We start from the raw sequence: 15,599 nt of genomic DNA on the forward strand, positions 1-15,599 counted from the left end.
AAGACAAATTAAATGAAGATAATAATACCAAAGAATTTGTGTTTGCAATCATTTTCAGGAAGAAACTGAGTATTATCTGACAGAATTGCAGGGGTGTCAATACTTTTGGCCACAACTGTATACTATGCAATATATACTGCAGCTTTCTTGACTTTCCGTTTTCCCGAAGAAGGGACAGCTATTACCAGCCTCTGCAATATAAATCTCATATACTGATAGGAAGGTGGGTGATCACAAGGAATCTGCCTCTTGTAGCCCTTTGTACAACTATTGATGAAAATCGTATCATCTGTGTTCATTGTGAGACATTTAATTTCTTGGAATTTATTGTTATATCTTTTTCTTGCTACTGCAGAGCTTCCAATACCTTTGGCAGGTCAGTTTGTGTCACCACCTCTGAGGACAGGATCAGCAGGCCATGCCTGGGTATCTCTGGATGAGCACTGCCACCTGCACTATCAGATTGTAGTGACTGGCCTGGGGCGTGCGGAGGATGCCGCACTAAATGCTCATTTACATGGATTTGCTGAACTGGGCGAGGTCAGTGAGAGCTCCCACGGACATAAGAGACTTTTGAAAGGCTTCTATGGTTCAGAGGTAAGATTAATAATCTAATAATAATAATAATAATCTATTTATTTATATAGCCAACATATTCCGCAGCACTTTACAGTTTTGCACACATTATCATCGCTGTCCCCGATGGGGTTCACAATCTAAATTCCTATCAGTATGGCTTTGGCATGTGGGAGGAAACCGGAGTGCCCGGAAGCAACCCACGCAAACACGGGGAGAACATACAAACTCCTTGCAGATTATGAATATTTAGTGATACAAAGATGTTGGCCATTTGTGTATTTTTTTCTTTTTAAATGCAAACATAGGCATCAGATTACAATTTTTTCATTCTTAAATTAAATCTGTCACCAGGTTTTTAACACCTAATGTGAGAGCAGCATAATGTAGAGATGGAGACCCTGATTCCAGTGTTGTGTCACTTTCTGGGTTGCTTGCTGTAGATTTGATAAAATTACTGATTTATCAGCAGAAGATTATCAGTAGACGACTAGTTAACCTACTGCCATGTAGCCCTCCATGTTCATGGGTTCTGTATGACCCCACCCCCCACCACTGATTGGCAGTTTTCTGGCTATACACAATGTACACAGAGAGCTGCCAATCAGTGGTGTGGGCGGGGTTATACAGGGCTTGGCATTAAGAGAACTGGTAGATCTGCAACAGATAAAACCAAGATTTCATAAAATTGCAGCAAGCAGCCCAGTAAGTGATACATTGCTGTAATCAGTGTCACTATCACTACATCATGCTGCTCTCAGATGGAGTAGCAAAATCCTGGTGACAAATTATATTGAAGAGTTAACGTTATTTTTGCAGTATGTAATAAAACAAAGAGGATTCTCAGCTTACATGTTTGATTCAATCAAAAAAATTACAAAACGTATTTCAACATTTACTATTCATAGGCTCAAGGTAGTGTTAAGGACCTTGACCTAGAATTGTTTAGACACCTGAACGATGGAACAGCCTTCATTCAAGTCAGCACAAAGCTATATCCACGTGGAGAGATTCGGGGTCAGGTGAGTAGCATGCACTACTGTTAGCATGTCTTTATTTCATATGATCGTTTCCTGTTTTATAAATTGGGACAATTTTGAGCTCATCTGGTAAATGTCAATGAATTATATATATCTTCATTAGGCCACGTTCGCACATTCAGTATTTGGTCGGTATTTTACCTCAGTATCTGTAAGCCAATACCAGGAGTGGGTGATAAATCCAGAAGTGGTGACGTGTTTCTACTATACTTTTCTTCTGATTGTTCCTCTTCTGGTCTTGGCTTATAAATACTGATGTAAAAAACTGACCAAATACTGAACGCGTGAAGGTGTCCTTACTGGGAAGACAATGTATAATGTAAACTTGTAAAGGTAGCAGTAGACATAACTTAAAGCAGCACTACAAACAAAGCTTTATGGAGCATCGAAACGAGACTTAGAAGCGACTTTTGGTCCACACATAAACCCCTGTGTGATCCGGTGAGTCGGAATTGAAGTCACATGAGTCACAAGAGGATTGGACCGGCACTGGAAACTGGGAAAGATGGTGATCAGTAAGCCTTTTTGGTTTTTTTGCCCCTACGCTTATTTAGAGAGCTTTAGGGCACATTTTTTGTTGAGAACGCCTCTTTAATAATGTTTTCTCCTTTACTTTTCTTCTAACAGGTGCATATTCCAAACATTTGTGAATCAGGAGGTGCAACACAATCTCCTGGGGACATTGAGCGTGAGCCAAGTGAGAAGGAAAATGTTCATCACCTTGAAGATCTCCAGAGAGATCCAAGAGCCTGCTATTTTGAAGGAAAATTTAAAGCTCATGGAACTCGATTTGCCCCTGACTATGACAAAAAGTGCTCAGTATGCAGCTGTCAGGTGAGGATTGTCTTGGATGCTATGACATATGACTATTTACTTTGTAGTAATTTTGGTATACATCTGTTTTATACCGCTCTGATTTATAGCGTAACTGCATTACAAGCCGTATTCGGTACAGCAAAAAAGAAGGTATCCTGAGGGAAACCAGTCAGATGGATGCAAAATGGGCGCATTACAGTGTACGCCTGACTGACAGGCCAAACACGGTGTTAATCACAGTAGGGATTTCAGGACAGACATCTGGCTGTGATGTCCATAAGATAATACATTTCATCCACTTACAGTAATTTAACCACTGTAATACTGGAGCAGCTTTATATACACAGATTCTTCTTTAGCTTACAGTTACCATAACAAAGTACTGCCATAAGCTAATATATGGATTAATCATGTCTTTTTTGGAAAGGTAACTTGGTGCCTCCTTTCATTGCATACCGTTATTAGTAATGAGCCGTGTGATTTGTAACAGCTTGGCTTCTCTGTACTAAATTGTAAAAGCACGATCATTCAAGATTCAAGTCAACAGAAGCATCTGGCATACATTAAACTTGCTGTAATGCAATTACTGAATATGTCTCTATATGGGACCAGCCCAAAATGGATAGAAGAATATGAGTAATATACAGTATATCTGGTTCGAAATCTATGGCCAGGGTGGTTCTTTGCATGTGCACACAACTGTTAGCTTTGCACAACTGATTAAGCTAACTTCAACTGAAGCATCATTCTGGTCACATTTTAGTTACCCATCACAGCTTTATTAACACCTTCCCATAATTGGACAAGTGATTTACTGCAAATGGGTGTCCATTACATCTCATGGATTTCATGAGCACAGGAACCAGGTGGTAGACAACCAAGCTCTTGCTGCATGTGTTGGGGTCGGACATAGCACCAGTCTCAGCACCTTAACCCCTCAGATGATGCTGTGAATATTGACAGCAGCATGTGAGCAGTTTGAAAAAGGGAGATTGCGTCCTTTGTCATCCCATTAATCACCCCTGCAGCATGATCATGAGGATGCTAATAGATTGCAATGGCAACCGGAGGCCTGAAACTGACCTCTGTCTACCATATCACTTAGCTAATCAAATCCCACCGGGTGTAAGGCCTAACTGGCTTACTGTCAGACACTGATAGGTTAGATAATGCACTGTACAGCATAAGGGTACCGTTACACCTAGCGATGCACCAGCGATCCCAACCAGCGATATGACGCAGTCAGGATCGCTGGTGCATCGCTAGGTGGTCGCTAGTGAGCTGCCACACAGGCAGATCTCACCAGCGACATCGCTGGGGACGGGGATCGCTACTTACCTGTCAGACGAGGCGATCCTGCGTCCTCCCGCCCGGCTCCACGTGTCGCTCGTCGGCACCACAGGAAGCCCAGCAGGAAGCGCCCGACGAGGAATGGTCCAGGAGCTTCTCGCGTGATCAGCGATGAGCAGCGGGGGAGCCGGTCAGAGGTAAGTATCACATGCAGCGATATCGCTAGCAATATCACTGCTACGTCACAAAATCGGTGACTTTACAGCGATATTGCTAGCGATATCGCAGTGTGTAACGGGGGCTTTAGTTGTAAAGTGTATTATTAATGCGATCAAAGGATCAGATATTCAAGTCCCCATGTGGGACTAGTAAGGATTGCCCAAAAATATATACAGTATATTAATATTGTTATAAAAACATCTAAAAATAAATAGCAAAAAATCACAGTAATAATAATAATAAAGTTTAATTTGTACTATAAAACTATATAATTTTTCATCTAGTACGGTGAATGTCGTTAAAAAAATATGAAACACTATGCCATAAATGCCATTTTTGTTAATCTTGCATCAAAAACGATAAAAAGAGATCAAAAAGTGGAAATAAATCCAAAATACTTTGAATAAAAGCTACAGCTTATTACCCTCAAAAAAGAAGCCACCAGTCATCTCTTTAAGGCTACTTTCACATTTGTGGATGGCCGAGCTGCAGAGGGCTGCGGACTTCCTCCGTGAAGCTCCGCCCACTGCCGCACCTTCTCCGGTCAGCTCCACCTATGTCCGCATGCGGCCTGCGTACCTATCTATAGCATTGGGTACACAGGCCGTGCAGATGTATGCGGATCCCTCCACATGCGTCGTTTTGACGATGCGGCGACCGCATTAAAATTCCAAGTTGTTGTGTTCGACGCAGCCCTCCGCAGCTAGGCCATCTGCAAATGTGAACCTAGCCTTATCCAAAAAATGTAAAAGTTAGGGATCTTACAAGTAATTCTTCTTGTCAAAAAGTAGTAAAACTTGAAAAAAGGTATAAGTTGGGTATCACCGCAAATGTTTTGTTATACTGCAAGGTTAATTCTGTAAAATTCTAGATTTAATGATTTTGTTCATGCACTGTACCAAATTAAAAGAATTAAACAGTGATCAAAAAGTTTCATATACCCCAAAATTTTACCACTAAAAAACTCCAGCTCCATCGATAGAAAAATAAAAAAAAGTTATGGGTGTCAGAATATGATGACCAAAAAAGTTTGCTTTTTTTAAGTTAATTTCTGGCAGAGAAGTACGAAAACATAAAAGTAAGCTTAAAATTTGGTATAGAAACCAGGGGAAGAGTCTTGAGGAGATCATTTGCATATTCCCAGTGCCTTCATCTTTCATCGTTTTTAAGAAATCTCAAGATGGAAGAGGCCAGGAGCCATTTGGTGAGCTGCATTTCTTGCTACATGTTCACAGATTTACCAGTGGAAAAGCCAAACTTCACATGCCACAAATGCAAGCTTGTGACCCTGTTGGAGGAAAAGTTGCAAAATCTCGAAGAGAGGTTAGCTACGTTGAAGATCATTAAGGAAGGTGAAGAGTTCTTGGACAGAGCAGAATTATCTCTTCATGTTACAGAAAGAGAAGAAATTCGAAGTGCACCTGAAGAAACAGAGGAATGGAGACATGTGACCCAGAGAAGCAGGAGGATCAGGAGGCAGTCAGCACCCATACTGCTCAGAAACCAGTACCAGGCTCTCACGCAGGAAAACGATGAAGAAATACATCAGGATAAGACTTTGCCAACAAACAGCAACCTTGTACGCCTTCAGAGTCCTCCTGGATGGAGAAAGAAAAATGTTGTGAAGAAGAAACGGAGAGTGGTGGTCATGGGGGATTCCCTGTTGAGAGGAACAGAGGCCGCTATCTGCAGACCGGATATAACTTCAAGAGAAATGTGCTGTCTTCCAGGTGCAAAAATTAAAGATGTGTCTGACAGGATATCAGGACTCTTCAGACCTACAGATGACTACCCATTCCTGCTACTACATGTGGGGACAAATGACACCGCAAGAAACGACCTGGAAACCATCTGCAGAGACTTTGAAGACTTAGGCAAGAAAGTGAAAGAACTGGGAGCGCAGGTGGTCTTCTCTTCCATCCTCCCAGTGGATGGCCATGGAACAAGGAGGTGGAATAAGATTCTGCAGGTGAACAACTGGCTACGTCGATGGTGCCGTCAGCAACGATTTGGATTTCTGGATCACGGAGTGAACTACTTATACGATGGACTACTTGCTAGAGATGGGGTGCACCTTACGAAGACTGGAAAGCAGGTATTTGGAAGTCGCCTTGCTACACTTGTAAGGAGAGCTTTAAACTAGAACAACATGGGAAGGGAAGCAAAAGACCAGAAAAAGCCATACACCTGACAAATGCTATTGAGAACTCTGCTATTAGAAGTGGAAAGGAAGAACAAAGACGAAAGAATCTAATTAATAAAAATATTGGAGAAAGAGAAACCAATCACAAACTAAAATGTTTCTATACTAATGCACAAAGCATGGGCAACAAACAAGGAGAATTGGAACTACTAACACAGGAAAAGAAATATGATGTCATTGGAATCACTGAAACTTGGTGGGACAATACACATGATTGGAATACAAGACTAGAAGGATTCAACTTATTTGCAAGAAACAGACTTGGTAAACGAGGAGGGGGTGTCGCATTGTATGTTAGAAACGCGTATATCTGCACAGAGATTGAAGCTTCAGAGACTGGGAGTTCTGTGGAAACTGTTTGGGTAAGAATACAAGGACAGAACAATGGAAAGGACACCATTGTAGGCATTTACTACAGGCCGCCTGTGCAAGCTGAAGATATGGATGAACTCTTTATGCATCAAATGGCCAAGTTCTCCAAAAAATATGACATAGTTGTCATGGGAGATTTCAACTATCCAGACATTTGTTGGGAATCTCTCTCAGGCAAAACTAACAGGTCAAGGAAATTCTTATCCTCTCTTGCTGACAACTTTATCTTCCAAAAGGTAAAGGAGAAAACAAGGGGAACTGCTACCTTGGATCTAATCCTTATAAACAGGGAGGAAATGGTTGAGGAGGTAAAAGTGGCTGGGACCCTAGGAGGTAGCGACCATGCTATTTTAGAATTTTGGATAACTAGAGGCGGAAGACCTGTGAAGACTCAGACGTCAAGGTTAGATTTCAGAAAGGCAGATTTTAAGGGATTCAGAAAGAGAATTGGAGGGATCCAATGGCTGGATGTCCTTAAAGACAAAAATGTCCAGGAAGGATGGGAAATCTTGAAAAATGAAATTCTCAAAGCACAATTGTTAACAATTCCGAAAAGAGGGAAGAATAGGAAGCATTTAAGGAAACCAGGATGGATGAACACAGAACTTAAGCACATGCTAAAAAGGAAGAAAAAAATGTTTATAAAATGGAAAGAGGGAGGCATATCTAAAGAAGAATATAATGCTGTCTGCAGAACCTGCAGGGCACAAATCAGATTAGCTAAAGCTGAAAATGAATTGAGGCTTGCAAGAGATGTCAAAAGCAATAATAAAGGATTTTGGGGATATGTCAAAAGTAAAAGAAAAGTCAAAGATGCTATAGGATTTTTACAGGATGAAAATGATGAAATGGTAAGACAGGATGTTGAGAAGGCTGAACTTTTAAATTCCTATTTTGCATCTGTTTTCTCTCAGAAAGGAAATGTAACATCAACTGTTATTCACTGTCCTATTAAGGGAATAGAAGAATCAAGGATATCTATAAACAGAAAGATAGTGAGGAAACACTTAGCTAACCTAAATGAATTCAAGTCTCCAGGTCCAGATGAATTACACCCCAGAGTACTGAAGGAGATAGCAGAAGAAATTTTTGAACCCCTCTCCATAATCTTTGAAAATTCTTGGAGAACAGGAGAAGTGCCAGAAGACTGGAGAAGAGCAAATGTTGTTCCTATCTTCAAAAAGGGGAAGAAGGTGGACCCAGGCAACTATAGGCCGGTGAGTCTGACTTCTATACCAGGAAAGATCTTTGAACAAATTATTAAACAACATGTATGTCAATACCTGGATAAGAATGAAGTGATTAAACAGAGTCAGCATGGGTTTGTAACTAATAAGTCATGTCAGACTAATTTAATTTCCTTCTATGACGGTATTACTGATTGGGTGGATCAAGGAAATGCTGTAGATATAGTATATCTTGACTTCAGCAAAGCATTTGACAAAGTCTCTCATACAATCCTTATTGAAAACATGACTAAGTATGGAATGGACAAGGCAACTGTTAGGTGGATTCATAACTGGCTTAGTGATCGGACCCAAAGAGTGGTCGTAAATGGCTGCACATCCAGTTGGAAGAATGTCTCAAGTGGGGTACCACAGGGCTCTGTCCTGGGCCCTGTATTGTTCAACATCTTTATCAACGATTTAGATGAAGGAATTGAGGGTAAACTGATTAAATTTGCTGATGACACAAAGCTAGGAGGGATAGCTAATACTAGAGAAGAGAGAGAGAGGATTCAAAAAGATTTAAATAAACTGGAGAAGTGGGCAGCAACTAACAGAATGGTTTTTAACAGGGAAAAATGCAAAGTACTACATCTGGGCAATAAAAATGAAAAAAGCATATATAGAATGGGAGGAATAGGGCTAAGTGACAGCACATGTGAAAAAGACTTGGGTATACTAATAGATCACAGACTGAATATGAGTCAACAGTGTGATGCAGCAGCAAAAAAGGCAAATGCAATTCTAGGATGTATTAACAGAAGCATACAGTCTAGATCACGTGAAGTAATTATTTCCCTCTACTCCTCTTTGGTCAGACCTCATCTGGAATATTGTGTCCAATTTTGGGCACCACATTTTAAAAAAGACATCAACAAACTGGAGCAAGTTCAGAAAAGAGCGACCAGAATGGTGACCGGTCTGCAAACCCTGTCTTATGAGGAAAGGTTGCAGGATTTGGGAATGTTTAGTTTGCAAAAGAGAAGACTGAGAGGAGACTTAATAGCTGTCTACAAATATCTAAAGGGCTGTCACATTGTAGAAGGATCAACTTTATTCTCATTTGCACAAGGAAAGACTAGAAGCAATGGGATGAAGCTGAATGGGAGGAGACACAGATTAAATATTAGAAAAAACTTTTTGACAGTTAGAGTGATCAATGAGTGGAACAGGCTGCCACGAGAAGTGGTGAGTTCTCCTTCAATGGAAGTCTTCAAACAGAGGCTGGACAGACATCTAACTGGGATGATTTAGCGAATCCTGCTTTGAGCAGGGAGTTGGACCAGATGGCCCAGGAGGTCCCTTCCAACTCTACGATTCTATGATTCTATGATTCTAACCCACAAAACAAAGATAACATGACAATTATACGGTGTACACAATTATTAGTCAACTAGATGGTGGCCCGATTCTAACACATCGGGTATTCTAGATTATAGCCAGCGGGAGACCGATGTTCTAAAGATGGTCCAGGGCGATCCACCATGATCGGCGATCTCACAGCGGGGGCCTGGTCACTGCTGCATGTCACACTGAGGCTAAGTACCCACGTTGCAGAAATGCTGCTGAAATTTCCGCAGCATTTCCGCAACTCCTGCCACGGGAAAAACGCATGCGAATTCGCATGTGTTTTCCCGCGGAAAACATACGTTTTTCACACGATTTTCGCGTGCGGAATTCGAGCGCATTCCAAGCGATTTGAAGCATCGCTTGGAATGTGATTGACAGGTTGGTCACACTTGTCAAGCATAGTGTTTGACAATTGTGATAAACTTTTTACTATTGATGCTGCCTATGCAGCATCATTAGTAAAAGATAGAATGTTAAAAATAATTTAAAAAAATTAAAAAAAGGTTATTCTCACCTTCCGACGGCCCCCGATCTCCTCTCCACGCTCCCAGCATCTTCCGGTCCCAGTAATGCTTAGCGCGAAGGACCGGAGTGCAACATCATCAGCAGTCTTTCGCGCAAAGCATTACTGGGACCAGAAGATGCCGGGCGCGTGGTGAGAGGAGGGAAAAAGTCCGGGGGGCGTCGGAAGGTGAGTATATCACTATTTTTTATTTTAATTCTATTTTTTACAGGTTTATGGTACCCAGGGCCTGGAGGAGAGTCTCCTCTCCTCCAGACCCTGGGTACGATCCGCACATTGAGCGCTGTGCCGGTCATCTCCCGGCTGCGTCGCCGCTGACCTCCATGCAGCAGGAGATGACCCGCGGCAACCGTCGGGAAATCAGCGTTCAAATTCCGCTCCAATTCGCAGCCAGGCGCAACCAATCAGCGACGCGGGATTTCCGTTACAAACAGACAGAATTAGACGATTATATAGTAGATTTGTATTGTATTTTTTAAGATTCATTTTATTATTGAACATCTACAGTGCTGTTGGTCAATCCAAAAGTTTAATAAACCTGAAACCTGACTATTTAAAAAAGTAAAAGTAAGATTTTATCTTTTTTTAGGAGAATATCTATGTGAGCTTAATTATTATGGAACTAAATGGAAAACGTAAATTTTCCCATCTCTATTGTTTATTGTTATCTGTTTAGTAAGAATAATAATCAAACAACTCAAAATGTTCAAAAATACAATTCTGACATTTAAAAATATATATATGCTAGCTGAAGAGCCCGGCGCTGCCCAGGCATAGTAACTAACTACGGTTAGTTTTAACAAATTATAATGGTTATATCTATATATATAAAGCTGAGTGTAGAGCCCCACCCACTCTTCATAGCCACATTCACTATAATATCCCACATCATCCCATCAGCCAGAGCCACCGGACTACTACCCCTAATATCCCACATCATCCCATCAGCCAGAGCCACCGGACTACTACCCCTAATATCCCACATCGTCCCGTCAGCCAGAGCCACCAAACAACTACCACTAATGTCCCACATCATCCCGTCACAGACGCCGGACTTCTCCCCCTAATATCCCACATCATCCCGTCAGCCAGAGCCACCGGACTACTGCCACTAATATCCCACATCATCCCGTCAGCAAGAGCCACCGGACTACTACCACTAATATCCCACATCATCCCATCAGCCAGGGCCACCGGACTACTACCCCTAATATCCCACATCATCCCGTCAGCCTGGGTTAGAACCAGAGCGCTGAGTGGAACGGTCCTAACTTCCATACCGGGGATCCCTTTAAGAGAGGCCTGGGGTCAGAACCAGAGTGCTGAGGGGATTTGTCCTGACTTCCATACCAATGATCCCCTTAATAGAAGCCTGGGGTGAGAATCAGAGCGCTGAGGGATTTACCTTAACTTCCATACCGGAGATCCCTGTAAGAGAGGCCTGGGGTCAGTACCAAAGCGCAGAGTGGATTTGCCCTAACTTCCATACCGGGGATCCCTTTAAGGCTGAGTTCACACGTGGCGTTTTTTTCGCGTTTCCGCGGCTGTTTTAACCGCGCGATTTTGCCGCGAAAACGCGAAAAATAAGCATCCCATGCATTCCTATGGGATTCCGCAATGCTGTGCCAATGCTGCGGTTTTTACCGCGGCGGAATCGCTTCGCGGTAAAAACCGCAGCATGCTCATTAATTTGCGGAATCGCGGCGATCCCGCACCCATAGGAATGCATTGTTCCGCTTACTTCCCGCATGTGGCTGTGCCCACCATGCGGAAAGTAAGCAGAACATTTGCGGATGGTACCCACGGTCCGGAGGAGAGAAGACTGTCCTCCGGGCTTTGGGTACCATACCCCTGTAAAAAATAGAATTTAAAAATAAAAAATATTGTTATTCTCACCCTCCGACGTCCAGCGCAGTCTTCCCGCTTCTCTTCACGCTCCCGTTCCCAGTAGTCCTTTGCGAAAATGCCCGCGATGGCGTCCGTTCTCGCGGGATCGCGAAGTCTCGCGGTCATTCGCGCGACGTCATCGCGAATAACCGCGAGACGTCGCGATCCCGCGAGAACTGACGTCATCGCGGGCATTTTCGCAAAGGATTACTGGGAACGGCTGCGCGGGACGTCGGAGGGTGAGAATAACACCATTTTTTATTTTTTTTTACATTTTATCTTTTACTACTGATGCTGCATAGGCGGCCTCAGTAGTAAAAAGTTGGTCACACTCGTCAAACACTATGTTTGACGAGTGTGACCAATCTGTCAATCAGTTCTCCAAGCGATGCTCCAGATCGCTTGGAGAACGCTAGCATTTTGCAAGCTAAATACGCTTGCAAAATGCTAGTTTTTCCGCGGGAAAATCGCGGGAATTTAAATTGCGATTTTCCCGCGGACTGGAATTCTGGAATTCTCGCGGTAATTTCCGCGAGAGTTCCGGTACGTGTGCACTTAGCCTAAGAGTGACTGGGATCAGAACCAGAGCTCTGAGTGGATTTGCCGTGACTTGCATACCAATGATCCCTTTAATAAAACCCTGGGATCAGAATCAGAGCTTTGAGGGATTTGCCCTAACTTCCATACAGGAGATCCCTTTAAGAGAGCCTGGGGTGAGAACCAAAGTACTGGATGGATTTGCCCTGACTTCCATACCGGAGATCCCATTAAGAAAGGCCTGGGGTCAGTACCAAAGCGCAGAGTGGATTTGCCCTAACTTCCATACCAATGATCCCTTTAAGAGACCACTTTTATATAGATATATATATATATATCAGTGACCAATATGTCCACCTTCATTTCAATAAGTCATAAATCTTCCATCCACAGAGTCTGTCAGTTTCTTATTTTGTTGACGATCAACTTTTTGAGCAGCACCAACCACAGCCTCCCAGATACTGCTCAGAGTGGTCACTGTTTTCCTTAAATTTCCCATGTAAGAAGAGTCCACAAGTTCTCAATGGAGTTTAGGTCGGGTGAGGAAGGGGAACTTGTCATTATTCTTTCATCTTATCTGGCTCGCCAAGCAGTGGAGACTTCGATGCATGAGATGGACCATTATCCTGCATACAAATCATGGTTTTCTTGAAAGACATTTTCTGTACCACTGCTTGATGAAAATGTCTTCGAAAAATTGGAAGTAGGTGTTAGGCGTCGGTATGTTCCTGCTGCGCAGGATAGATCCCAAGCATTATCTGGTCCTGTGGTCATTCCGGTCCGGCCGCTGCTGCTCAGCACAAATGTCGGTCCCAGCATCGTGCAGCCTTGCGCTCCAGAATCTAAGTCCAGAGATCACCTTACTGAGCATGTCAGTGATGTGGCGTCTTCTCATTGGTGGTCAGATGTTAGCTGCTCTGGTGATGTGGCAGCTCCAGATTGGCCCGCGGGCGATGCCTCGACCGACTGGGCGTGACTGTCTGGGGTGGAGCCTAGCATTTAAATGGCTCTCAGTGACACACGCGGGCGCGCTAGTGTCATTTATGTTTGGTGTGTGTGGGTGGATACTCAACCACTCTGTCTGCAACTTTGTGTGTCTGTCTATGCTCTAAGGCTAGTTTCACACTAGCGCTTTTGAGCGCAGCGACGGCCTGCACACGGCCGCCGCTAAGCCCCGCCCCCTGCTGCGCCTCCGCCGGTAGCTCCGCCTACCGGCGCATGACGCTGCATGCGTCCTGCGTCCCCTATCTTTATCACTGGGGGCGCAGGCCGTGCGCAGTATGCGTTTGGCGGCGCATGCGTCCTTTTGACACTGCACCGACCTGCGCCAAATGCAACATCAAAAAGGCGCATGCGCCGCCAAACGCATTCTGCGCACGGCCTGCGCCCCCAGTGATAAAGATAGGGGACGCATGCAGCGTCATGTGCCGGTAGGCGGAGCTACCGGCGGAGGCGCGGCAGGGGCGGGGCTTAGCGGCGGCCGTGCGCAGGCCGTCGCTGCGCTCAAAAGCGCTAGTGTGAAACTAGCCTAAGACTGTACACGTTGGCAGGCAGGTAGCTCATCTATGCAGTTTCGTACCCATGGCTCTACACCTGAGTCTTTAGTCTGCTACATGCTTAGGGTCCCGGTCAGGCACAAGTTCAGTAGCGTCAGGACTGGGGTAACTAGCCGCTTGGCTCAGCAACTGTTTCGTTCTTGTGTGCGGTTAGCACAGTTCAGTTTCAGAGCAAGCTCAACCCTTTTGTTTTACTTCTCTATGAAGGCAACAGGGTATTGTACTTAGCGTCATTCGAATTCTTTCTTTTGGCTCTGCATCTGCTTCATTCATGTGTGCGGTTAGCACAGTTTCGTTGCAGAGCTAGCTCAATCCACGTGCTAACATCCCTGTGACGTTAACAGGGCATTGTACTTGGCTTTCTTGTGCAGTACCTCTCTGTGAATTAACTGAGCTAGGTACTCTGCGTTCCGTTCACACCGTGTGGCATTAACTTAGTGTGCTTAAGGTAACGCTCGCGGTTTTGTTCCGTCATTACTCTCAATTTTTATTTTATTTTGTGCAATCCGCCAACCCTAACAGTAGGTTTAGGAGTTTATTTTGAGTCCATCTTCAACCTGTTTGTTTTTCTACCCCTCTATTATTAGAAATTCATCAGAAAGTCACTAATACCACAAAATGGCACTAAAAAAGCCTTCAAACAGTTCCATTGATGGAAAATTGTAAAACTTGTGGCTCTCAGAGTATGGTGACCCGAAAACAATTTAAAAAAAAAAAAATCGTAAGAAGAGTGTACAAAAGTAAAAAAATATAATTAAATTTATATAAATTTAGTTTCACTCTAGTCATACTGACCCACAAAATAAAGTTAACACTTTATGCAGGATGGCAAATATCGTATCATTTAAAATGCAAAAAAACAGTGCCAGAATTGTTGTTTTTATTTATATTCCTTTCTATAAATAGCTAATAATTGTGATAAGTCAGGTGTATCCTAAAATTATGTCACTGACAAACACAACTCATATTGAAAAAACAATCCCTTATATTATGCAGAAAAAAATAAAAATCTTAAGGATCATAGAACATGACAATAGAAAAGTGAAAAAAATGATTTATCCTAAAGCACAAAACTGTCTGTGACACCAACAGTCTCTCATCTCCTATTTTGCAGAGACGTACAGTTATTTGTGACCCCGTTCTTTGTCCACCCTCAAACTGCAGCCAGCCTATTCGAGTGCCTGGTCAGTGCTGTCCAGTGTGTGAAGGTAAGTGATCACATTAATTTAACACCACAAAAAAATAAGGATATTTTCATGATTGGTCAATTTCAGATTTTAGAAAGCACACACCTGTAATACAGCAATAATAATTGCAGAATAACAAAAAGGTGTGAAATGAAAAGAAAGTTATAAGTATGTTCACATCCCACTGTTCTTCTCACCACAATAAGGGTATGTGCACACGTTGCGGATTCTGCTGCGGATTTTTCCGCACGGATTTTGCAAAATCCGCAGGTCAAAAGACCTGCTTTTTATCTGTGGATTAGCCTGCAGTTTGACACTTGTACAATGGAGCAGGTGTGAAACCACTGCGAATTTAAATCCGCAGCAAATTTGCACGGAAAAATCTGCAGCATGTGCACTGCGGTTTTCATTTTCCATTGAAGATAAAGGTACTGTACAACGCAGCAGTAACTGCTGCGGATCCGCATGGCCAAATCCGCTGCGGATCCGCAGCAGAATCCGCAACGTGTGCACACACCCTAAGGAAGAAGAGCTGCACTCCAACTATACTGGATTAACTGGATTTTTAAACACCCATGCTGCCTTTTGGCTTGTATAATAGACCATTTATTAATTACAGGGACTTGAATTATTCTTTTGGTTGAGTAAAGAGCCAGTTAATAGGCATTGCTGTCTACTTTGGATCTTTAAGGAGAATATTTTATAAAGACTTGCACCCTTACTTCCTCTCTTAAGGAGGTTATTCTCAAGTCATAAAAATGTTTTAGTTATGACAACATGAAAATAAGCAAGTTTGCAATTTAGTAGCTTTTTCTAT

General features: G+C 43.0%; 1 protein-coding gene across 1 annotated transcript in view; it reads left to right on the forward strand.

Moving 5' to 3' along the window:
• Positions 1-15,599, forward strand: part of CHRD (chordin) — a 47,191-nt gene that overhangs the window by 17,881 nt on the left and 13,711 nt on the right. Inside the window, exons 14-17 of the mRNA XM_073589222.1 lie at positions 356-597; positions 1,485-1,598; positions 2,244-2,450; positions 14,710-14,803. Of these exons, the coding sequence (XP_073445323.1) occupies positions 356-597; positions 1,485-1,598; positions 2,244-2,450; positions 14,710-14,803 (657 nt within the window). The remainder of the gene's footprint in view (positions 1-355; positions 598-1,484; positions 1,599-2,243; positions 2,451-14,709; positions 14,804-15,599) is intronic.

Source organism: Dendrobates tinctorius, unplaced genomic scaffold (assembly GCF_039654945.1).
Source record: "Dendrobates tinctorius isolate UK_male_01 unplaced genomic scaffold, ASM3965494v1 ptg000107l, whole genome shotgun sequence".
Lineage (NCBI taxonomy): Eukaryota > Metazoa > Chordata > Amphibia > Anura > Dendrobatidae > Dendrobates > Dendrobates tinctorius.